This window comes from Haemaphysalis longicornis, unplaced genomic scaffold (assembly GCF_048455015.1).
Source record: "Haemaphysalis longicornis isolate Haplotype H1 unplaced genomic scaffold, Haemaphysalis longicornis Haplotype H1 scaffold_7, whole genome shotgun sequence".
In the NCBI taxonomy this organism is placed as follows: Eukaryota; Metazoa; Arthropoda; class Arachnida; order Ixodida; family Ixodidae; genus Haemaphysalis; species Haemaphysalis longicornis.
In genome coordinates this window covers 29,249,298-29,273,629 of record NW_027526422.1, presented here as the reverse complement: position 1 = coordinate 29,273,629, position 24,332 = coordinate 29,249,298, and the positions used below count along the sequence as shown (strand labels likewise).

At 51.3% G+C, this 24,332-nt stretch overlaps 1 protein-coding gene across 1 annotated transcript in view; it reads right to left on the bottom strand.

Moving 5' to 3' along the window:
* Ct (homeobox protein, cut) overlaps positions 1-24,332 on the bottom strand; it is an 845,317-nt gene that overhangs the window by 184,277 nt on the left and 636,708 nt on the right. The window contains 1 exon segment of the mRNA XM_077676505.1: positions 13,939-14,040. Within this exon segment, the coding sequence (XP_077532631.1) occupies positions 13,939-14,040 (102 nt within the window).

Genomic DNA, 24,332 nt, shown 5'->3' with positions numbered 1-24,332 from the left:
TTTCTTCTTAGAAAATTAGTTCTTGCTATTCGTCTTTACTTGTTGAAGGTTTTGTTCATGTGTTTGGGCACGATATCTGCTAAATATCTATAAAAACGCGTCTAGGCGCAACTGAGTGCATAGTGCTGCTGAGTTTTGCTATGTGCTGCATGGACGACATATCTCCAGGTGCCTTAATCGGGTAATTCAGCACATAGCAAAACTCAGCAGCACTATGCACTCAGTTGCGCCTAAACGCGTTTTTATAGATATTTATCTCGTTCTATATAGTTCAACGTGGTACAGCTATGCGATCGGCGGACACATCAGCCACGTGCGGCGAACACGCGATGAAGTGGGGGAGCAGACGGATCCGGGGAGCACAAAAACGTCGGGGTCAAGCAAGACGGAGGGCTCTACGGCTGCGAACTCCAGAGGCCCCCACAGTGCGGCGGAGATGACCCGCGGTCAGGCGCAGAGAACGGGCGGATGGGTGGTGAAGAAGAGCGTACGAGAGGGTTGCCCAAGGCGGCGCCGGGGTTCCTCCGATCCCCGCGTTCCGGCCGCTAACACCGCCGCCGGCTTCTCGTAATGGGCCGGCGTTTGTTTTGCCAACCACGGCGCGGCTTTCTCCTCATCCTCCTCATGGCAGTCATCATCATCGCTCCTCAGCCTCGGAGGATGGGCGGCTGTCCTTGGGAGAACCGATAGCGATGGCTTTCTCCCGGGCTTCCTTTTAGCTCCCCGTAAAATATTGGAGCCAGACGTGCCGGACGTCGAGAGAGCTCTCGGAAATGGGCCGCATCATAGCGGGCGATGGGGCGCCGATCCCTACGGCCTGCCTCCGACCGAGCCTAGCTTCTCGCTCCCCGCCCGAGCGGCGTTAATCGGGCAGCGCCAGAGGTGACAGAAGTCGCGCCGACTTCCTCTCGGGTCGTTATCGCCACCCCGCGTATCGTCGAGTCATTCGAGAATGGGCAGTTATGAAGGTCACCTTCGAGACAAATACAGGCCTCGCGGGCGGACGGACAAGGGAAGGCTGATAACGCACATTTACAGCCCTTACAATGTCCGGCATTCAGATATAACGGTCAGGGTTGCCTTTTTTATAGCTAACGTCTCGGTACGAACGTTCTATGGGAAGAGAAATCTACGGGGACTCCATTCGCTTCGTATAAGACACCAGACACACTGTGAGCCACATATTGGAATGCTATTCCTCGCATGTTTTTCCCCTTTTCAATTGTTTTTCTCCCCTGGGCCCGTTTGCCCGTACGCATAAGTTCCAGATTAAGTTCCCGCTTACGAATAAGACTCCAATAAGTCGAATTCGGCCACGGCAATTAAGCCGGTTGCCAGAAAACCCACTGGGTGACTTTCTATCACCAGTGGTGTGAGTGAACATCAACCAGTGGGTTGCTAAACATGTTCACATTCGGCAAGTTCGTATCCAAGATGTAGGGTGTGTGAGAGGTGGCCTGTTATGTCACTGGTGTGAAACAATTATGGTACATCATAACAGCCCTGCACCAGTGCGTCTAGCCCCGACAATGCATAGTGATATGTAGCCTACACAGAGCACGAGGCTTTGCAAGACATGGGGTAGAACGAACAGAAAGTGCCATTGGGAGTCAGCTAGTCAGCTTAAGCGGTGCAGAGCAATGGAGAAAAAGCAGCGCGAAACGCAACATCCTCGGGAACAGCTTCGAGCACGGTATACAAGCTGGCAACCACAGATGGTGAGCGACGCGGCCGACAGGCATCCACATTATGCAAATAATACTGATGGTACCCACCGACGAGTCAGGTACGAAAGCAGGCAAGAGAAAGCACATGAAAAACCTTTAACAGTACAAAAAAGCAAAAACAGTGGCCCAAACCTGCTCCACACGAGCTTCTGCATTCATGATACTGCAAGTGTCGCCCTGTATTTTGATACTGCCACATATCTAGCTCGCAACTCATACGTACGCCTCGGAATTTATCCGTGTCCACGCAGTTGATGATTTTTTTTAAATCTTCGATGCAGGTAGTTCGCACTTGCGGATGAAGAGAGCAAAAGGTGCAGGCGTTAGGAGAGGCCGCAACGATGGCCTCAGAAGCGAACGGGCAGTTCCACTAGTTGCAATTTAAGTTCGAGGCAAAACGACGAGTTTTGACGCTGGCTATCCTTCAAGGTTCCGTGCTGAGCCCACTCCTTTTTTCTTTAATCAGTGATGGGTGTTAGCACGGAGCTTATTTCAGAGAAAAATCCCTCTGGTGTATCTGTATGTGCAGTAACGACAGGGAATGCTCGTAGTTTATGTCCTGGTCATTCGCGCTTTATCATCTTTACTTGCCACTTTCGATATCACAGAGACTACTGGGTAGCGATAAAAGACAGCCCATGAGTGTCCATAATTCCGTGCTTGCTGCGGCCGCTTCCGACCGACACTCTAATTAGACATCGAAAGCCGCACTGACGGTCGCAGAGGGAAAACTTCCGGCGAGTTTTGCAAACTCGCCGGCAAAACAGCCGTCGCCACGCTTGGTCTCATACCCAGCTCGTTTGCCGCATGCGCCACCGAGCCGTCCGCGCATCTCGCGCTTCTTCCTTTTCCGTCTCAGAGGAGAACGACACGCCGAGATGATGCCCGGCAGGTTTAATAACCACGCACGCGCGCGTTCGTGAAGGAACAGCAGCAAGAGTCGTCGGAGCAGCAGCAGCAGCAGAAGTGCAGCAACGGTGCTGGCAACATGCGCGGTAGTAACGTACGACTCGCGAAAAGGGACGACTACGAGGACGACGAGTCGTTCGAGGATGTTGCTGCGAGGCTCTCTCTTTTCCAGCCACCCACTGGCCCACGTCGGCGCATACGTTCGCCGCCGGATGCTGCTAGGAGCCGGGAGAAATGTGTCCTGGCAGTCTGTTTTGCTACTCTAGCCGCGGTGCGAAAAATGATGCGGCGAGCTAGTAGAGCGAGTCAGCGCCGTGTGCGGCGTAGTTACCTGAGAGAGGCAGCGACAAAAAGAGTGGAACCTGCGAAGGAGATGCGATTTGCTCATCCAAACGCGCGTTTCGCTCCTTCCTGCCACCTCGTATACGCACGAGGAAACGGCCGCAGCGGAATCGGCAAGCGTCGCATCGCGAGCTTGCGGCGTGAACACTCACTTAATGCGGCAGCGATGCCCCCTCTCTCCCAGCTCATTCCTTCTCCGGCGTCATCCGCTAGAACTGCGGCTGTATTAATCAAGAGTGAGATACATCACTGCGAACGCTGGAGAAGCGGGTCGAGTTCTTTGGGAAGAGTGGAAGAAGGAGGGTGGAAAAAAAAATTGGGGGTCTTGGGTGGGGGAGCTATAGAAGGCTCGTATGCCGAGTGCACGCATCTATAAATCCAAGGCTGGTGCGCACGTGCGGCTGAAAGAATTCCACGAGGGAGTAGCGACCACACGCACGACGAGTCTTTTCGTCTCTCTCTCTCTCTCTCTCCTCTCGGGTTGCTTTGTTTCGGGTCTTCCGACCACTGGTGCAGAATAGAAATTAATTCGCCGCACGGGTGGAGGCCTCATCTGCCAAAGCCAGGAGACCCACGGGGATGGAGACTCTGCCGCGCGCCCGAAACGTTACAAATTGTGAGACGGCGCCGCGCGCGGCAGGCGAGCTATCTGCGTTGCATGTCGCGCACGGGGTTTACACCAGTTAATATCGGGGCGAAAAGGTTCGTTCTGGAAAAGTTACTGGCTCTTGCTAATTGTAGTGTAGTCGAGACGGGTTGCTCGGGCGAGTACAACAGGGTGTATACAAAAAACGGTGCAACTAGGGGCAGACCACTGAAGCAGCTCTTCCACTGAGTTTGTTTACCTGCGCGGTCGAGATGCTTACAATGAGGAGTGGTCGTGCCACCAGGTTTCGCACATAGCGACATCAGTTTCTTCAAGCGAACGGGGTGTTTAAATATCACTGTGAAAGTATGGAAGCCTGTACATGTACACAGCGTTTCATTGCGCGCAGCAGAAGATTGTAAACGGCGTTCAGGGTCACGCGACGTCCGTCCTGTGTCAGCAGAAACGAAAGAGAGTAGCGTAAGGTCGGCTTCACCGCATTGGTCTGCCACGAATACCCAATATGTGCGCGATTGTGCAGAAAAAAAAATGGAGCAACGAAGCGGGCGCTGTGTATGCAATTCCCGAAGCTCCGATCCCACATGTCTGTGTCGTCGTGGTGTCACAAAGGGAACAAGCACGGGAACGATGCACCGTGTTATGACCTTACTAAGGACCATGTATGGTATGATTGTCAATGCACCTTGGTGTCTGCTATGTTTGGAAAGGCAACAACGGTATTTGTTATTTAATGATTTACACTGATATATGCTTTCTCATACTATTTTCTCACCATTAGACAACTCGCCTTCAGGCTTACGCATGCATAAGTATTATTCCTATACTTTCTTTGCAAGGTATACGACGCGTATCTGCGTACTTAAAATACGCTACTTTATGTTTGTGGAGCTACCGTGATTAATTTCCGTTGGTCATCTCTTGCCATAAGTATGCATATAGCTCTTCGAATTGCTTTTCTCTGTTCACCTTTCTTGCGCCTAATAATCAGCATAAGGCGTTTCAGCAGTGTGTACGATTCGAAATTGCGAAGCAACCGCCTCTTTCAGTCTTGACTGTGGACATCTCAAAAGTTGCCTTGGCCTGAGAGCACGACAACTGCATTTCTATTACAAATTCCCTTCCAACATTAAAAGAATAACGTTAAAACTAGGCTGATAAATTATTTAAAAGTTACTCTTGTAAGACTAACAACGCATCTACTTTCTTGTGCGCGCAGATGAGCTACGTCGTGATTTCTATCGCCCGCCTCGGCAGCGGCGAACTTCGATGGGTCGTATCAACAGCCCTGTCATGATCTTCTCCTCTAACAGATTACACTCTCTTGCAAATTTTGGCAAACCGAGGTGGTATCCTGGACACCGACATCACACACACACATAGCTCATTGGCAAATACTCGTTGTGATGTCCAGTAGTTTAGAAAAGTCTAAAAATTTCCGCGAATGTCACAGTTATCTTCAAAAATGCACCTAAAATATATCAACCACAACCGCGCTTTTTCCTCTCCGAACGTGCTGAAATAACCCTCCGGCCTCAGCAACGAAACGCCGCAGGGCAGCCACAACGCATGCACGTGATCGGGGTGTATACACACGAGGGCCTTGACGGGTCGCGTGCCAGATGCGGACTCCGTGGCGGCCATGCACAGAGCGTCACCCGGAAAACGCCCATCGGGCTCCGCCGATCGGAATATGTGCGAAAACACGTCGCGCTCGACCAACTGCGACGGCTGCCGTCAACATCGGCCATCGCTCGATGCGCTGCACGGGAGCCCGCCGAAGAAGCAGGAAGACTCCTCCCGGGAGCAGCAGCGGCATCATGCAAATCGGAAGCTCGGATATCTTTTTTTTAGGGGGGTTTCCTGGTGACCGACCTTGGCACGGCCTGCCTCGGAATGCGTCTCACCCTAGACATGCTCTCCTCCCCCCTCTGTTTTTAAGCCTCTCGCCCTCTTTCCCTCGTCAAAAAAAAAGTAAATAAACTGACCTCAACCACCTATCCTTCAAGGCACTGCCCATGCAATGGCTACAACATAACGTTCGCGTTCCAGGAAAATTATCCGGGAGACTTCTCCTCCTCCCCCAGCATTTCTTTCTCCCTTTTTGTTGCTCGTGTTTACCACCAAGGTGGAGTGTCTCGTTCCGCGGTTGCCCTCGGCAAGCATTGGTGTACACTAGAAACGCCACCAAAATAAGAATGCCTGCGCGACACTTGCGGTCGGCCAGACACGCCCTTCTCTGCGGACGAATGAAAAAGACAAGCCGGGATAGAAAACAACACCAGGCAACCGACGGGGGCCACGGCGAGGATAGAATCAAAACGCACGCCTCTTGTATTCCAGGCCTAGTCGCCTGTACGCTGGCTCTGCCACACGACGCTCGCACCCTGACGACCCCCCGCAGTGCTAGTCGCGTTCCGCATCACTTGCATTGCTTTCGTTTTTGGATTGCGATCGGGTGAGGGAGAGAGGGAGGCAGCCACCCTGCTTTTCCACCCTCGTCCGATCGCGACATACGTTGCTCGAGGATCCGTATCGCTCCCTGCAGGCATCAAAGTACGGATAGCTTGTGCATGTTTCGTGTCACTGCCCTGCCCCGTGCGAACTTGATCGTACGGAAAAATGTGAGGGAGAGTTTGCCTCGGAAGGCACGCGTTGATGCTGTTTGCCTACTCACTGCGATTCTCCGTAGATGCAACTATGCGGGTTCTGTTCGAGAACGTAAAGTGCGGGAGAGGTAACTTGTGGTTTTATTACGTGCAATGTAAACACGCTTACGATGTGTGTGGCGCAACGCTTTTTTAAAGACGATAGTCTTTCTTGGGCTACTTAAAAGGAGAAATTTTGGTCTGTCTGTCTGTGACTCGATTCAGCCACCGGCCCACGTGAAATAAAATCCGTGCAATCGTATTATATGCTCACAGCCGAATCTAAACGTCTAAGTCCGGTGTGAGTGTTCATACTTGTCAACATTGTTGAACAAGAACAAGATATTACGCTAATATAAGGCACAAAATCAGTACATAAGTGATATTTGCAGTGTTCCTTTATAAAAAATACATGAATGCTTGGATTTCGCAATAGCAAATTAAATACTACATCAATAGCAGAAAACCGTTGCTTGCTGCTTCCAGCGCTACCTCCTGGCGGCATTTAAGAAATGAAATGGCAATAGCAACTAAAGGTTCCACTAGGTGGGATGCACGTTCCGCTTGGAACGCTCGAGCAGTAGGGTATCGTGGTTATAGTAATGTTGTAGCAGGGTGCCTCAATTCAGGCGCTTCTCCGCCGTACGGCAGCGCTGGCATCGAGACACGCGACTTGGAGCAGTATAGAACGAGGCAAATTTAAATCGACTTGAGCAACCCTCTAGCTTGCTATCTTGGGAGGAACGAAACGGGAAAGGAACAGCATGAAATGTGAGCGGGAAAGATGAGGGAGGCTTTTAGTTTATTAGTCGACTATCGTCTTTCAGCGACATTTGCAACGAAACGAGCACATACGCGGACACGTTTTTTTTTTTTTTTTTTTTTTTTTTTTTTTTCCCGCAGCATCGGAATCGCAGGGCAAGAGAAGCGGTGTCAAGCGGGCTTGTGTGGTCAGGGTTTGAAGCTGTATGAAGTAATTGGCGGGCAACTAAGGGGGTGTACTATTGCGCGATGAAACGACAGACTTGTCATCTAGCCCAGTAATTTACAGCTTATTGTGAGCGGAGGTCTTGCTTGTTTGTGCCTAAAGGCCTCAAATTACAAACGTGCCCAGTAGCATCACTCCATGGAGCTAGCGGCTCCACATGCATGATCACCGACTTGAATCTGCGGAATCGGTGCGACAACATATTTGGCGACGGAACGCCACGAGTTTTGTTTACTTGGACAAGCATTTAGAAATTATGCAGTGAAAACAACAACCGTTGCATTCGTTTGAAACAAATGTGGTTTGAATTCAAATTTTTATACAGTTTTTCAATTCTGACATGACTGTTATGTGTTTACAAGACGCAGCAATATTTGTTGCACTGTCACTCACGCGGATGTGCCACTGTTCTTGTTGCTGCTATTGTCTTTCTGCCATTACCAAGTACCGTACCAGGCATCTAATGCTGCGGTCTTCAACCGTTAAAAAAAATTTCACACGTCTCCACGAAGTGAACCATGACGAGTGGGAGAAGTACTAGGGATCGTTTTTACGGTAAATCACCCGTGGCATCGCCCACTCGCGCATGTAAGTGAGCGACAACGCGTGTGTACAGTATATACAACTCCAATCCAATCCAATCCGATACAATTCTATTTAATCCAATCCAATCCAATCCAATGCTCCTCGCGCATGCACAACCCGGTGTACACGGACGCCAAGGGACAAGCCACGGACAAAGCGATGTCCTAAGGTGCTTCGCCCCTAAAATCTGGCGCTGCTCTATCGGCGCGAAGCGACTTCGCCGGCATTCGTGATTACGGTCACCTGACCCCGATGTCACGCTTTTAGCTTCGTAAGGACCCATCTCCATTGAGCCACGCGCCCGGAGCGAGACAATGCCACCCGTGACAGCCCGGTTTCAGGCAAAGTCAAAAGTGCTCTTCGCTTGAGCGCCGACCACGCCAGTAATCAGACGAAGGACCACCGTTGCGGGAGGAGTAGTGGGTGGTTCAGCGGTGCGTTTGTCACAGCGAGGCCACTGGCTCGAGCGCGCGCGACTTGAAAAGCGAAAGGTCGCCCGGTCCTCGTTTCGAAAAGCCGCGGCGACGACGGCCAGGGGCAGAGAAGCGGCATCGTCATCCGACCCAATCAACGGTGCCCTTTGCGAGGTATGATAGCGTCCGGTATACGAGCACCACTCAGAGGAGGCTCATCGTCAATGGGGGCTCATTTGCTTTTTGTCTTGTCCCGGCCCGGGGAGCAGAGCGATTGAATCGCCTCCGGCCGCTTCTAGGACGGGGCCACTGACGACATCCGGCGATATTGTTGGCCGAAGGTCGTTAGGGCTGCATTCTGCGCAGCCATTCACGCCACACGCGCCATCCGCTGGAGCTGCAGTGTTTTGGCTCTCGTCGAAGCATCGGGGTGCGCACGCTTCACGGGCGTGCGCCACCGCCCGCCTCTTGGTGTTTCGTGTGTACACGGGCGGCGGGATCTTGTGAAAAATTGCCGTTTTTAATTTCCGGTCGTTCGAGACAGGCCCGCGTGGAGAAAAGGGCTACCTTTTACGATTTATGGCTGCGCTTTACGGACAAGGAGTGCCTAACGGAATCGCGGATACCCCTCCCGCGTTTTCGTCCGATGCGCTCTACCGTCATTGTCCGTCGAAGATTTATTTCACTCGACGTCCCGAAGCAACAAAGGGTAATGTACACAGCAATTGACGGAGCTTGCCTGCGGCTGATGGTTTCTTCCTTGTTACTGTACTTGTTTGTTTCAAGTGTGGGTTCAGCGGTGCTCTCGAGGGTTGCATGGATCGGATTGCGGCCATGAGACGGTATTCAACCTTCTGCCACGACGACAACGCGTTCGATAAAATTAGCGCGTACATTTAGTCCCCTTCAACCGAGAATAGGTATCGGTTACGATGTAGTGATGGCGAGAACCGGTTACGGGTAAGGCACAAGGCGCATCGAAACCTGGGTCGTGCTTGAGAGAGCAACAAAATTTGATTCACCGTGAATGCGGTGCATTGTTACACATGTGGTTCAAACTAGGGGTGGGCGATTGGTCGATTAACTTTCTGATTAATCGATTAATGCTTTAGTCGCGATTAACTTTTTTTAATCGGTTAATCGGTTGAAGTGTAGGGCGCCACGGGAGAAAGGCCTGCTGTCTTCAACCCTGCGTGCGACTCGGCGTTCTTTTTTTTTTTTTTTTTTCGTTTTTACGTCCAACATACCAGCCTTCTCCTTTCCATTAGCGGCCACCACCCTCAACTACCGCGTTGCCTTTGTCCAGATCGTCGCTGTCAGCTCCGCAGGCGAAGGGGGAACGCCGTGCTGTTCACGCCACGCAGCTCTGAGAAGAAAATGCTGTTTGGGGGTTCGTTTAACCGAAACAACATGCTTCCGCATCGGGGAACCCTCGCAGCGGAAGTGATCGGCGGCGGCTGTTTGAAGAATTTACGCTCTCAAAGAGTAGATTGCACAGCACCATTGTACGCTGGACAACGAACCCTGCGTCCCAAGATGTTTTCCCAAAAAGACCGCCTGCGACGATCTCCGTCTCACAGCGAGAAAGCTGGGCGATGTGCTTGCGGACAACAGCACTCGCTAGTGGGGACTCGCATGTGTCGAGACGTCGCTATGCGCTGTAGATTGGCGCCTTTGAACTTTTTCGTGTCACGTGTTTTTGCGCCTCGTCAATTATCAATGGACCTCCCGGGAACAGAGCTGCCTTTGATGCCTTCCGCGCATGCGCTTTCCTGGTTGCGCTCAGCTGCTGGTGTCATTCTCCTTTCGATGTAAAAATGCTGCTGTGTGTTCCGGTAACTTCAACGCCATGCGAGCGTGTGTTCAGCACAGCCGGAATGACTGTCAACAAGCAAAGAAACTCTCTGCTGCCTGAAAATGTTAACGAGCTTCTTTGTCTCCACAACTGGGTGAATTATCATTGATTGTCTAAAATGATTTGTACAAACTAGCATCGACAAGAGTGAAAATGAAAACAACCATAAAGAAAAACTGAACATTCTGTGTCTTTTAAGCCTTATTCACCTAAATGAACACATCCGATTAATCGATTAATTAACCGGTCACAGGAAGCCGGTTAATCGGATTAAAATTTTTGATCGACGCCCAGTACAAACTGAAAAAGTGCGAAGCTTTCCTAAAGTGGGGCCGGGCCGTAATCTGCTGTCGTCCGAAAAACTCTCCAGGGTATAGCGCGCTGTGACTTTGAGGTGAAATAACGCCAGAGGCTGACGACGCGTCCGTGTGCACAGATATTGCCGGCGTAAATATTTCGCCTTGAAAGCCAAAAGTCGCAACCGTAACAACGTACGCGCCATCGTTCTTTGATTCAGTCAGGTTCATTCATGCCAAACGTTCGCAATAGTGCACCGTATAGTTTTCTGGTAAGCGTGCGGCTCATTTCCCAATATTTCACGGTGGTGCAAGCTTCGACGGAAACCACCGGTTACGTGCAGCCGCAACCGCTTTCATTCACCGAGTCGGTGAACGAATGCGCATCGGGGCAACAAGGGCCGCCCGTTGCGGCGGCCTTCATGCAGGGTTATAGTAATAGCCATTCTGCTACCCGTGGGCAGCGCGTTCCGGCTGTGGGCCTCCACGGCCTCAGATCGTGCTCGCTATTACGGCTCACGGCCCGGCAGCGGCAATTTCCGCTGCCCCCGGCGAGCATTAGTCTTCTTTGACTCTTTCATTCGGGCGATCCCGACGCGAGGAAGAAGCAGCGAGTCTGTCTTCTTCCCGCCCGCAAGCCCGAGCGGAGGCGCCTTGTTTGCATGCCGGTGGGGGCGCCGCCAGCCGAGCACAAATAGAGAGCCGCGCGAAAACCAAACCTGGCGCCCACGGCCTTTTGGCGACCCACCTCCGACGCAATTACGGCCCCCGTTAATCTTCTGTATACCCGCACGCGCGGTGCACGAGCGAGGCTATATATACACGCCGCCGTACGAGAGGTGTCGCGACGAAGGGTTACTCTGCATCGTCGAGGGTGCTTTGTTTGCGCTGAGCCACCGAGTACAGCGATCCGCGGACATTGTAGTACATGAAGCACTGCGCAAAGACCTCCGAATCGGCCGCCCGCGCGCTGTGGAAGTGAACGAGCAGGATCGGGAGAAGGAATACGGTGCAGCGTAACTTTTCACCGCAGCCGGCTCTTATAACAGGATCGAAAACGCGGTGTGTTTCGTGCCACCGATGCATTTTGTTCACCTGCTTTATGTTCGCTTATACTTTAATTGAAGTACAGTCCCAAAGCACGCAGCTCAAACCCTTGGTCTCAAAGGGCTGTTGGGTTGCCCCGCCGGGGCACAAAACTAAATGGAGGCGTCGGCCAACTCGTGACAACGTGAAAACGAAGGATCAAAGCGCATGTACGTAACCGCGGCGGACTTAATTTGCGAGCCAGCAGCTGTGTTTAATTACCTTTTTTGCTATATTTTCCTGGTGTACGTATGTAAACTTTCACATTCGCTCCCCTGTCCATGATCGCACCAGTTCTATGGACAGTTTATTGCCATAACCCAACTTTATCGAAAAATGTGGCAGCAGATTTTTTTTTTTCCTCAGCGAAGTTGTACACTTGAAAGCAACCCCATAGTTCATTCAGCTTCACCACGTCACCTTCGGTTGACCAATCCACGCAGCCAACAAAGAAATTTCGCGAATGACGATGTGGAGCAAAGTGTTAGACTCAAAACTTCCGTGTGCGCCGTGGCACCACTCAATGCAAGCGTGAAGTTCTGCATTGCGCAATTTCCCCACTGAGGTTACATTTTTTGAATCAAAAGGTGTGACGCTGCTGTCATTCGCCGATTTTGCTTCGTTCGCGACATGGATAGGTCGCCCAACTTCATTGCGGTGAAGCTGAACCACGGGATTGCTTTAGAGAGTACAACATGGCATTTACAGCTCCTAACACCCCCGAAGCCATACACGTAAAACAAAAAAAAAATATGGAAGAGAGACTAGCAGAGCTTCGGGAAGGAATGCTGCAGGTGGCGCGACCAGTCCAGTATACACAAACTTGACAAAACGATCCTCATTTCGCACTCCAAGAAGACTCGTGCCAGGAAGAGTGGCGCGCCCTGCTCGGGCATTCGAAAACACGGCACGCGCACGAACGCGCGAGGTGCAGCAAAATATTCAAGCGCGAAAAAAGGGTGAATCAAAAAAGAAAGACGGCGAAATGAGAAGGGGGCGAGAGAGCTAGCAGCACGTCTTCGGAATGGCGACTATCCGTTTCCGCGAGCGTCGCCGCTTCGCCCCGTAACGTCCTTAACGGCCTCGGCTGTTAATTCTTGTTCTTGGGTGCTCTCAGGAGAAGACTTCCGGCGCACCCCTCTCTCCCTTCGGTGGCCTCTCTCTCCCCAGTCGCTGCGCCGAGTCTCGTTGGGAAAACGCTGACAACCACTTCCATCTTTAAGCCCGCTCTCGTCGCATTTTACGCGAATCCTGGGAGCGTCCGAAGAGTGGGAAGATAGAGCAGGAGGACGGGGAAAAAGGAAGAGCAGAGACGAGCATCAGTAAACGAAGAGCAAGCACGTTACGCGAGTTCGCGTGGTTCCGTGGACACGGGCCGAATGAACAACGTTGGACCGCCAGAGAAGCGGGGGGGTGCAAATTAGACGGGGTCCTTGATGTTGATGCGAACACGCGTTTTCTCCGTCGCGCATCGTCTCTGACTCCTGCCTCCTGCTGCTTGTTCTTCTTTCGTAATTTGGCCCCGGAGGGGTGGATTGGCGATGCGAGGGCATAAAGTGCAGCAGCGCAGTATAGTCGGATTACACGCGCGCATTGGACGCGATCGGTTGTTGCTTGTTTTCTCGGCAAAAATGGACATTAACGTGCCTGAAGAAGATCTGCCTGCTTTTCGCTACTCGTGTATGGTCGGAACGACGGGCGCATTACGTAGTGCGGGCGTCGATGGCGCGTAGTTTGAACGCATAAAGGTCTCGGAACGCCGTATTTTCTTGGGGGGGCCGTAGTGGATGAGGAGGGTGGGGACGATTGCGAGCAAGAGAGCGCCATTTCGATGGGTGCTTTCCGAAAAACATAGCCACATTTTTGTAGCGAGCCTTAAAGAACCCTGGAAGGTTTTGTGGCGTCGATTATCTGTCATTGCTTTTTAGCACCGCTTTCTTGAAGCCGATTACGGCTCGCTCGAACTGAGCCAGTGCACGAAACATTTCTGCACCAGCAATCTGTATGAAGACGAAGTAAACCATCTCGTTATAGAGAAATGGCATTACTCGAATTCTGATTTTACCCGACATCGTTCATGGCTCCCATCGCCGACCTAAAAGAACAGGTCATCCCCGCTTATAACGAAATATCGCTGATAACGAAGTTTGCCGTTGTTACATTAGCAGGAAAAATAACTGTCACTCAGCGCTACAGCTTTCGTTTGCTAGATCTTTCTGGTGATACACTGCAGAAAATGTTGTAAATAAAAGAGTAGGCCGCGGACAATTTTCTTATTCTCATCGCGTTCTCTCTCTTGCATACACGCGATACTGCTCCAACGTCGCATGTTTCTGTTTGCCCCAAACATGCATACGAAGTAAAGAAATCAGACGGTGTGTTGTGGACATTTACGCGTTGTAACTGCCAAAGTATCAGGGTCACGTCACGTGCTGTGACGTCATACCGACATCGACGCGTGAATAAATAAGTGCTGTCGGCTGACCTGTTTGCCGGGCGTCGTCCGGTAGCGAGTCGTTCAGGGCGCTGTGGTCCTCAGTGGCGGGGGGTCGCATAGCCCGAGGCTCCGCGCCGGGCCGGGAATGGGCTGCACGAGGAGATAAGGCAGTTGCACGATAAGCGGGGTGATGCGGGAGCCGTACACTCAAGCATGAACACATATTCATGATAACAGCACGTAGAGACGCGGAGTTACGCTCCATACGACAACGGCAACGTAAACTGTCGACGACCGCAGTTCACCGGACAATTACAAACAGGCAGGTGCGCACACCCAGCCCGAATGCAGGGATTTTTTCCCACACAGTAGTGCCGATCAATTCAAATTTCGTCAAAAATTAGGCACCCTGCAACTTATACTCCTGCAATGCGTGCACAACCCTTTCTTTTCCTGGAATGCGGGAGACACTGTTGATCGGCTGTATACTGGAGGACCAGACTGTGACACGGGAAAAGACATCTAGGGCAACGCATGCACTTCCGAACTGTAGGCTCCGCATGCACTCCCGAACTGTAGGCGCCGCTCTGAATTTCGAGCTAATTAAAATGATTTCTTTCTGTCTTGCCGGACGCTGCAACAGCCATCGATACCGATTATTGCGCCGTCTTAGCGACCACAGATGTTCTTTATAGGTGCAAGCGATTCTCCGAAGTGCTAAGATCCAAGAAACATAAATCGGGAGGCCGAGTATTACAATAATTGATTTCGATCGCTGCCCGGGCATTTCGTAAACGTTTTATGACCTATAGCTACAGCGCAAGTGTTGGCAATCAGCAGCAAAAGCAGCTTTCACCAGTCTTTCGAGGCGCGCGAAACAGCCACTAATTTCGAACGCGCACTCTGCAGGCAGAGCCGACAGCTTTATCGAATGAGAACCGAACAATGGCGAGCACAAGCGAACAAGCCGGGCTGATTCACGCCGTAAATAAGCGGCAGCGCCGAGCCACGTTTCTACGGACATCGTTACAAAGTTTCTCCGCACAGCCACAGTCGTCAGGCAACGGCCAGACATTCAGGCTCGACAAGCTTCCATAAAATTTTAAAGCTCGAGCGCTGGAAACTCGTTTCTCGCACGCCATAGAACACGCGAAACGCGCGACATCCACATCCAACCGAGCACCAGCGATTTGATGTGCCCCGCCGTATTATCGCCGCCGAGCACTGCGAAGTACGCGTTCAACGCCCACCAGAGATTAAGAGCCGAGAAGCGTTAAAACAAGGGAAAAAATATATATTCCGCAGAGCTAGAAGAACGAGGAAGCTGTTATTTCTTCTCTGCAATGTCACCCTCGTCGCTCATATTCATTCGGACGAAAGGCTTTGTTTCTGAACCCGGGTTCGCCAAAACGAAATAAAGTAAAAAGGTTCCGTCCGACGCCGCCGGGCAGCCGCGCGCACCGGGGTTGGGGTTGTGCGAGAAAGCCGAACCGCGGGGACGGCGACTCGCCGTGGTTGCGGGCCATTGCCGATTTCGTACGGTGCTCGGCGCGCGGTGACGCGTGATCCGGTGGCGGGAGGGAAGGGCGAACGCACGCACCAAGAAAATGGTCTAGCCGGGGTCCGTTCACGTGTGCGCCCGAGGAACGTCTCGCGCGGGCCGGCTGAATGAGAGGACCCCCCCTCCCGTGAACAAACGATAACGAACAAGCACGGAACACGCGTCGTACGTCCACGGAACCAAGAACTTTTTCTGCCCCTCTCTCTCCGCCCCCAGCGACGAGGCCCGATATAAAGGCAAGCGTGCGCGCCTGGGCAAGAATTCAATCCATTAATGTTTTCGTCTCGGAATTATAAATCGAGTTTGCATATCTAATGAGCCCCATTGCGCTTCTCTGATTTTTGCACTTTCCTCGATTTGTTTCGCCCTTTCGCCCGTCTCCTCGCGCTCGCTTTGTTGGGCGCGCCGTGTCCCTGCCTATGACTAATTTTCCCCCCTCTTTCGAGCCGTCCTTTTCTCTTAAAGCCCCGTTTCGCCGTTTTTTGTACATATATGGGCCCTCAGCTGCGTTCAGCTCGGCCGAGCTTTGATTTCAACCCTTTCTACAGCTCGTTCCCTTCATTCGTGCTTCCTAATTCTCCGCACGATTTTTTTTCTTCTTCTTCGTATTTCGCGGGCAGCGGTCGTTTCAGTTTTATAGGTCCTCAAAGGGGCTCGCGCGCACAGCCAGGGAACGAGGAAGACATTTTGCCGCTCTCTGGTTCCTGATGCGAGAGGCTCCACTGGCGCGCGTATAACATCCGCCCTAACGAACTTGTCCCGGGAGGATTTCTGCCCACCCACTTGGCTCCTCCGCCGCGCCGCAAAGAGGGCAGATGAAACAATACGACCTATCCTCCGCGGAAAATAACGAAGGGAGATCACGTTCCCGGCTCCGCAGAATCCACACGTCCTCGAAGAGCTTTTGACGCCGCCTGCGAGGAGTCGTTACGGGTGGTTTCCTTTCAGGCGGCGGCCAAGGAGCGGAAACGCGCCGAGAAGAAGAGAAAAGTAGTATTTCCTTTTAAGGATTAAAACGAGCCTGGCGAGGAGTACGAGTTTTAGGATTCCTGAAAAGGAGTTCTGCGCCGGTTCGCCCGGTTTCGTAAATTTGCCGCGCGTTTCAAACGTTGGCTGCGCAATTGCTGGATTAGGTGGTGATTGTAGCTTGCGCACCTGGCGAAAGAAGCTACGAAACGTGGTTAAGGAGGGAGCTATGTTTCGAATCAGTGTACGCGGAGCGTCATTACAGCGTGTAAAAGCTTATCGCAAAAGGAAAAGAATGGCCGCGTATCCGCTCACTTCTCTGCTAATGTCGCGGAAAGACGATAGCCTTCTGCCGTCCCTGCCATGTAAATATCTCTATTCTCTCCCCCACAAACCTCTCACGCACTTCCTCTTCAGTCTCGCTCTTCCAGGTCAAACACGGTGGAGGTTTGCTCAATTCAATTCAAATTTCCCGCTGCTCGCGCGCCATTCATTGGAACCTTTCGAAATATTGGAAATGCCGCCACTTTGTGTAGAATTGGGAGCGATCACTTTTTTTTTAATTTTTAGGCAGAATATTGTTTTAAAGGCATATCTTTATTTGTAATCCCAAAAATCAATTACACATCTATTATTAAGTAAAAGAACACGGCTAACACTAGTTATGTGTTGATGATTTGCCTCAAATATGCCTAGTGTTTTCTTTTTTTCCCACAATACTGACAAGTATGAGTGATGGCACCAGATTTAGTGGTTTAGAAAGGTCCTGCGCCTATAAATACTTCTCCTTTCACAATTCTTAAACTTTTGGCCAGATGGCTGAATCGAGGGATGGACGGACGGACGGACGGTCGGACGGACGGACAGACAGACAGACAGACAGACAGACAGACAGACAGACAGACAGACAGACAGACAGACAGACAGACAGACAGACAGACAGACCAAAATTTTTGGGTTTAAGTAGCCCTATAAGGACTACCATCTTCAAAAGCCGCACGGGACGAATACCGCACGGTTATACCGTACGGTTATACCGGTTATACCATACGGGATGAGTTACGATATACTCACTACTTCTGCGGTAATATTTCAACCAAGATTCTCCCTACATCCCCGACCCCTAGCAGAGAAGCATGTAGGCGATCGCAAACGCCGGCAAAACTCTCTGCTTTTTCAATAAAGAGCCTTCTCTCTCTCAGTTATAATAAGTTCTACTATACGGCTGAGTTATATTTTTTTCTTAATAAAAGAGTAATTTCTCTTAAAAAGCATCGCGACATTCGCAAAATTCTCCATGATTTATTCATATTCAATCTTGCAAAGCGTATTAACGCAGAGGCATGCGCTCGTGTTTGTGCGCGAAGTCGTTTAAGCATGCATTTCCTCAAGATAGGGCGAAAAAGAAGCCGTACATACACTCGAACACATAAGACGGCGCCCGCTACAAACAGCAGTTTGGCGGGAAGAAACGTGCAAAACAAAGTGAAAGTTTCCAACGGGACTGAAAATAAATGGGGCGATCCGAGGGAAAGGTGAGAAGGGGGTATTTGTTAGGACTGAATGCAACCCCGCAACTCGCGTGACACCCTTTCAACAATTAAGCAGTTCCAACTCGACACACGTGCTCTTGAGAGGTCATTGTGCTTAGCCGCATCGCAAAGCTTCGAGGTTCCTGCTTGCATTGTCGAAGAACACTACGTGTCATATGTTAGCAAGACAAGGTGGGGTGGCGAAAGAGAGTGGGCGGTCCGTATAAAGTATGAAGAAGGAAGCAAGCCGAGGCGCCATCGGTGCAGGCGCGTACGGTCGCGTCTCTTAGCGAGCATAGCGAGAAGGCTGCATACAACCACGCCAGAGGAAACCTCGGCTCATTTGCAAGAGGCGAGCATCTCGGTCCGCGTAGGAGTTAAGCCACGCGTATGCGGAACTGTGGCTGAGACGCGCCGCAGAGAACAAGAGACCCCGAGGACCCCTTCCGTTCGGGCTCGGGTCGGAAACAGCTCGGACCGCCACGCAAGCCTCACATCACGGGTACGGGTTCGAGGCAGGGAAGAGAACCCCGAATGCACGAAAAAGAATCGGTGGGGTGGCACTGGCCCTTGTTTGCGGGCGCCGCCTCCGACCCAGCCCGACCGCGCCGAATTGTGTCCGGATAAACAATGCGGGGATCCTGTTTGCCTGTTTACAGCCGCGCCCAGATGCGCTTGCTAATGATGCCTCAACCCTCTCGGCCCCCTTCCAAAACATGTCTCAGTGGTGGTGAACCACTACGCTGTGCGTCATACACAGTGAGTTGAGAGGGAGAGCGCGCTATGAAAGGTTCCCCTGCGCACCAGTGAAGCTAGAATTTCGACGCCTGCTTCTGACGATGTGAATGCTGAAGCCCGTTGGTTTGCTTCGCGTTTCGTTTACACGGTGTGACCACGCTTTTGATGAATGACCCGCAAATATCACTTTCAGGGTGCGCTACAGTTTACTCCCAAGCGGAGATACTTTTATAAATACGCAGAAGTTGACAGGTCTGCCCTTGACGTGCCAGCGTCACGCGGTGCTTAAGTTTCGGGGCTCATCGACATGTCACTGGCAGACGTCGAATGGCGAATCTTCCAGCGTTCGAATGGCAGCAAAACTATAGTTATTCATCTGATTACTAATTTCCGCCAACCCTGAATACACAGCTACGAGATTCAATTTTGTATGTTGGCCGCATCAATTAGGGTGAGTTGTGCGCGATGAGATCGAACACAGTGGAACGAGCACTCTCCTCTATTGTTTTGTCACTTTCGTATGTCTACTTTTCTCAACCCTATCCTATTATATCTCACTATATATTCCCAACCCTGGCTTGAGTTGAAAGCAGCTAATCTCCCAGATGAGTTCAATAATATCCTCAGTCAATTTCTTTTCCTCTTCCCTTTAACTCGAACCACTAACATAACAATTGAAAACCTTTATATTGTGAAATATGTGATAAGCTTAAACCAGACGTGGACGCTGGGAATATAAATACACGGCATGAGCGCTGATACCTTGGCATTTGAGTGCATTTCTAATAACCGAATTTTCAAGCTTTCCACTTTAAATGAAACCCCCAAAGTTTCGTCCGAGAAGAAGCCGCGCCTGGTCTAACGGCTTCTTCCACGGGCGTCGCAAATGACGCGTGCGCGGAAGCGAGAACAACTCCACCGAGCGCCCGCAAGCAATAAGGCGAACACAAAGTCTCCAGAGTTCGCCCTCGATCTCCGAGCACTTTTCGCACGCCACAGCGGCTGAAAAGTGCGAAGCTTTCTCCGCTCGCCGGGGACCAGAAGTAATGAGTCGATGCGACGGAACCGAGGCAGAGTTAAAATTAATCGCGGTGGCCGCGAAGACCCGTTCGCGCCACTGGCATCGCCCTCCTCTTCTCTTCCTCAGCATCCGACGCAGAAATCAGAGGCGCCGCATACAAGGAGGCCGGGGTGTTAAAGAGAAGCAAAGTGAAGCTCTTGCCACCGCAGCGCGGTGGTCCAAAATGAAACAAGAGACGGTAATTTATTGTTTCTCCAAAGGACTCGAAAGGAGAGGCCTCTCTGGTTTCCCGCGCCTCTACCGCCGATCCTTCGCTCGTCTTCGGCATTAGCCCCTCCACTTCGAGCTGAGGAGAGGCTCTTAATTGTTTTCTGGAAAGCGTTCGTTTCGCCGTTATAAATTCTCCTCGCGGCGGCGCTATAGTGGGAGCCGCAACTCTCTTAATTTCTGCTCTTTTGTCCACGAATCTCGTCGTTGCGGAAGGAATCCTCCTTGCACCTCGAAATTTGTCGGCCCGCTGGTGCAGCGGTAGCGATGTGGATGTTGATGATGTATGCGCGCCTTGGGAACAAGGCAAACCGATCGGTATACGGTTCTTTTCTACGGCAAGGCGAGATTGTGCATTACTGTAGCGAACGATAATAACGCTGTAATTTTTGATGAGCCTCGGCACAAGGTTTCGTATGTCACCGGGCGAACCACCATTTTTTATACGGCGAAAGCAGTGGTGAGGCGTTTCTAGTGGAAGTAGTGGAACGGGCAGGTAGCAGGTACCCAAGGTTCGCCTTTAAAGAGTGCTTTACCGCAAGCACAGTTATACTGAGGCAAAGGTCGAAGGTGGCAGAACTGAGTTACGGCGATAAGCCCATGTTAGCACCACCTACGTACGAAAAGGGAAATGTTCAAACAAAGTTCCATAAATTCCACGACGAAAAATGGGTGTTGTACATTTTCTTTAAGTCTGTATATGCTCCATGAGAAAAAGTCTGTGTGTGTGGTGGGAGGGGGGGAGGGGGGGGAGGGGGTGTCTCAAACGTTTCCCACAAGTTTCCGCGAAGGTTTTGCTGTCGCGGTCACTTTATCGCGACATCCTGCGAGAAGCGACTAAGTTTTCTCGTCTGTATCCCTATTCGACACGTACCCACCAAACATCATCACTATGACCCTACATGTGGTGTAAAATAGAGAAGCTAAGCACCGCTCACGTACTTAGCGACAAAATACACTTAGCCCTTAATTGGCGGCATGCTGTTAGACTAACAATGTCACGTTAGAATGCTTCCATCGAGCATGCGGAGTGTACAAGTGCCACTTTGTGGCTAATCGCAGATGACGTCACAAATGCTTTTTTTCCCTACTTCGTTGTTCTTTTAGAATGAGACAATGAATGAATGACTTTTTATTTCCACAGACAAGTATATGAAGGACAATTGGGAAAAAAAGTAAAAGTTGCATTCAGGCAGCTTCATGGGCCTTACAATCCATCTGTACCCCTCTCGTAAGGTACAGAGGGCAACATACTTGTCTATAGGGAGTTTTAGCTTCCGTCTGTTCCGTCGTTTACGTAGTTACCGTGTTTACCGGGACCCGTCTGCGCCTGCGCGCGCGGAAGGAGGAGGAGGAGGACGCGCACCCTACCATAACCGGCCGCCAGAACTAATCCCCCGACCGCGACGAAAGCCCAAGTGCCTAGACGGGTACCGGTCAACGCGGTAACTACGTACAACACGGAACATACGGAGAGCTAAAACTCTCTTATAACGCAGTTTTCGTACTCTCCGCCTTATCCAACCTCGCCCGAGTGGGATTTGAAGAAAACTGCAGCGGCGTTCTGATGTCTAAGGTTACTCCGCTTCTCTCCAACATTTTTATAAAAGGTCCGTTTGGGAAGTTTTGAGATGCAACTAGTTGAAGTTGAACTCACTATAATAGACAAGTGTTTTCCGCACCGTACCTGCCACGGGGATTAGAATGATTTTTCCTCGTTAGTACCGTTTTTTGATATACATCTTAACATCGGGTTTTGCGAGTAAAATAACCCTATTATGACCCGCAACCGGCAGCCCCTATAGCATCTATGCATCTTGTTCGAGTCCTATATAGTACCGATAACCGCAACCATCGAGTCAGAGGAAAAGAGACGAAGAGAAGAACGCCGAGTATGCCAGGGAGGAAAAGAGCAGTCGGAACGAAGCAATGCCAAGTGAAGCAACATCAACAAATCCGAATTACTCTCTGCCCACGGCACCCTGCCCCGTGCAAGCATCCGTCGGTCTCGCGAGTGTGCGCGCAGTGGGTAAATCAGGCGGCATCGAATGCAGCGCACGCGCCCTCATCACGCCACGTAGGGCGGGAACTTTGAAAGAGGCGGTTGAGAGAGAAGATGAAACGAGAGCTAAACAAAAGGTCTGGGACACAGCAGATGACAGCAAAGCGGTGCTAAGACATGAAATGCAAAGAAAAAGAGAATGCAGCAGGGGCAGCCTTGCTGATGTTGCAGAAGCAATATGTATACCGCAAAATCTTCTCTGTACAGACACCAACGTATATATATATATCTTTACAGCATGAATTGACAATTTCGATCGGCGGTGTCCGATCCGACCACACTGGCAAGCACGTCACGGAGTCGTTTGTACTGCCTACATTTATTTGGCAGGCGAAACCGCAGTACGTTTATACACGATAGATAGGCAACGCGCAGAGGGGCGCGTGTCGTGACACCTCGGTAAACAAATGTCGCTCATAAATAACCCCAAAAACCGCATTTGCTTTCACCTCCGCTCCTCTTCCCCGAGGCCTCTGTTGGGGCGGCTGTGGGAAGGGACTGCCGGCCATGGAATGGAAAAATGAAGTTTCTGTGCGCGCGTATCCGCCCGTCAGTAAAACAGATGAAGAGTTACTAGACACGCCTGAGTGTGCGACTCGGGCGTGAGTCATGTGATACCTATGCCTGCAACTTTTCCCACCATTTTCCCGAGAAGCGTGTTTCAATCAATCAATCAATCAATCAATCAATCAATCAATCAATCAATCAATCAATCAATCAATCAATCAATCAATCAATCAATCAATCAATCAATCAATCAATCAATCAATCAATCAATCAATCAATCAATCGATCCATCGATCAATCGATCGATCGATCAATCAATCGATCGATCGATCGATCAATCAAGTAATGGGAAGTACGTCAGATAACTCCGCAGTTTCTCAGTTCCTGCCTTAAGTTTGAAAGTGGCCCGCTTAGAAAGGAAAATAATGCAGGCGCGGTCCTGATGCGTAGCGTTGATACGAAAGTGACAAACATACAGTGCCCTAACAAGTAAATGAAACGCGTGTGAGCCATGCGAGTACTGTAAAGATCCGTATAAATGCCACCGTAAGAGCTTAAGCGTCTCCATTCTTGCTCCCAACGAATTCGCTATTATAAAATTGACGTTAAACACGCGCGGCTTCAAATAAGGGCAATACGTATCGGAGCACAAGCGCCGAACGACAGCGGTAGTGTCACAACCCGGCGCCCGAACGAAGCTCGAACCATTAGGACACCCAAAGATAAAAAAGGGGCATAACCGCGGGCGAACAATACACACGCGACAAGGCGGCTGGGCGAAGCGGGAACAGTTTATTTGGCGGCTCGACGCGCAGCAGTTTTATCAGCCTCCCAGCCGGGGCGACGACGGCAAAGAATAAAACTTGTTTATACCGCGGCTGCCATACAGATGCGCGGTCGCGAGAGAGTCGCTCCCATGGACGGCGGCGGAGCGCTATCCGCATTCGTCGCCTGCCGCCTCTGCCGCCGAATATGCATTCGTTCACGTATGAAATATTAAACGGACGGGAGGGGGGGATCGGGACGACGACCATCTCGCTGCAGCGGCGGAGAAGAGGGCGGGGTGCCAGTGCTGCTGTAGCGAGTGCTGGGAGGGGGTAGGCGAGGGAAACGGCGAGAGACCATCCATTTGATTAGCCGAAATACAATAACGCCGCCGCCATCATCACCGCCACTGGTGGTATAGCTCGTCGTTTCCCGGTCGCTCCGAAGGGAGCGACCCGAGAAGAAAGCACGCCGCGCGCCCGTCCATTCAAATTCCTTTCGCTAGATATGCGCATAACGTCGCCGCTCTCGTATTCTTCTTCTCTACGCTCCGTTTTCGCCATTTCGTTTCCTTTTTTTGTGTGTATTTGCTACGTTCCTTCGACGCGTGGCGGTGAAGCAGATCGCCGCATAGACGGTGGGCCCTGTCGTCTGCTGCAGCAGGACAACTGAACGCAACGCTACTGACGACGGTGTCGTCCTGGTCTGCACGTTCATCTATGCAGACGACGAGGACGACGACGACAAGAAATTGAATATCAGAGCGTTAGAAAGCAGGGGGCGCTGCGTTCCCGAAGCACGCCCGTCCTCAAGAGCATGTTTGTCCACCGGCCCAGTTGGCATATTCGTGGCGGTCATTTTGCGCGGTTGTTGAAGGAGGGGAGAATGCGGCGACGAGTGGAGGACCGGTCGAGCTGCATTTGACGGCTGCCGTCTGCACGTTTTGTCCTTGACCCCCCCCTTCCCCCCCCCCTTTTTTTTTTTCTGCGTGCACTGCGTTGTCGCCACGTGCAGCCCGGAAAG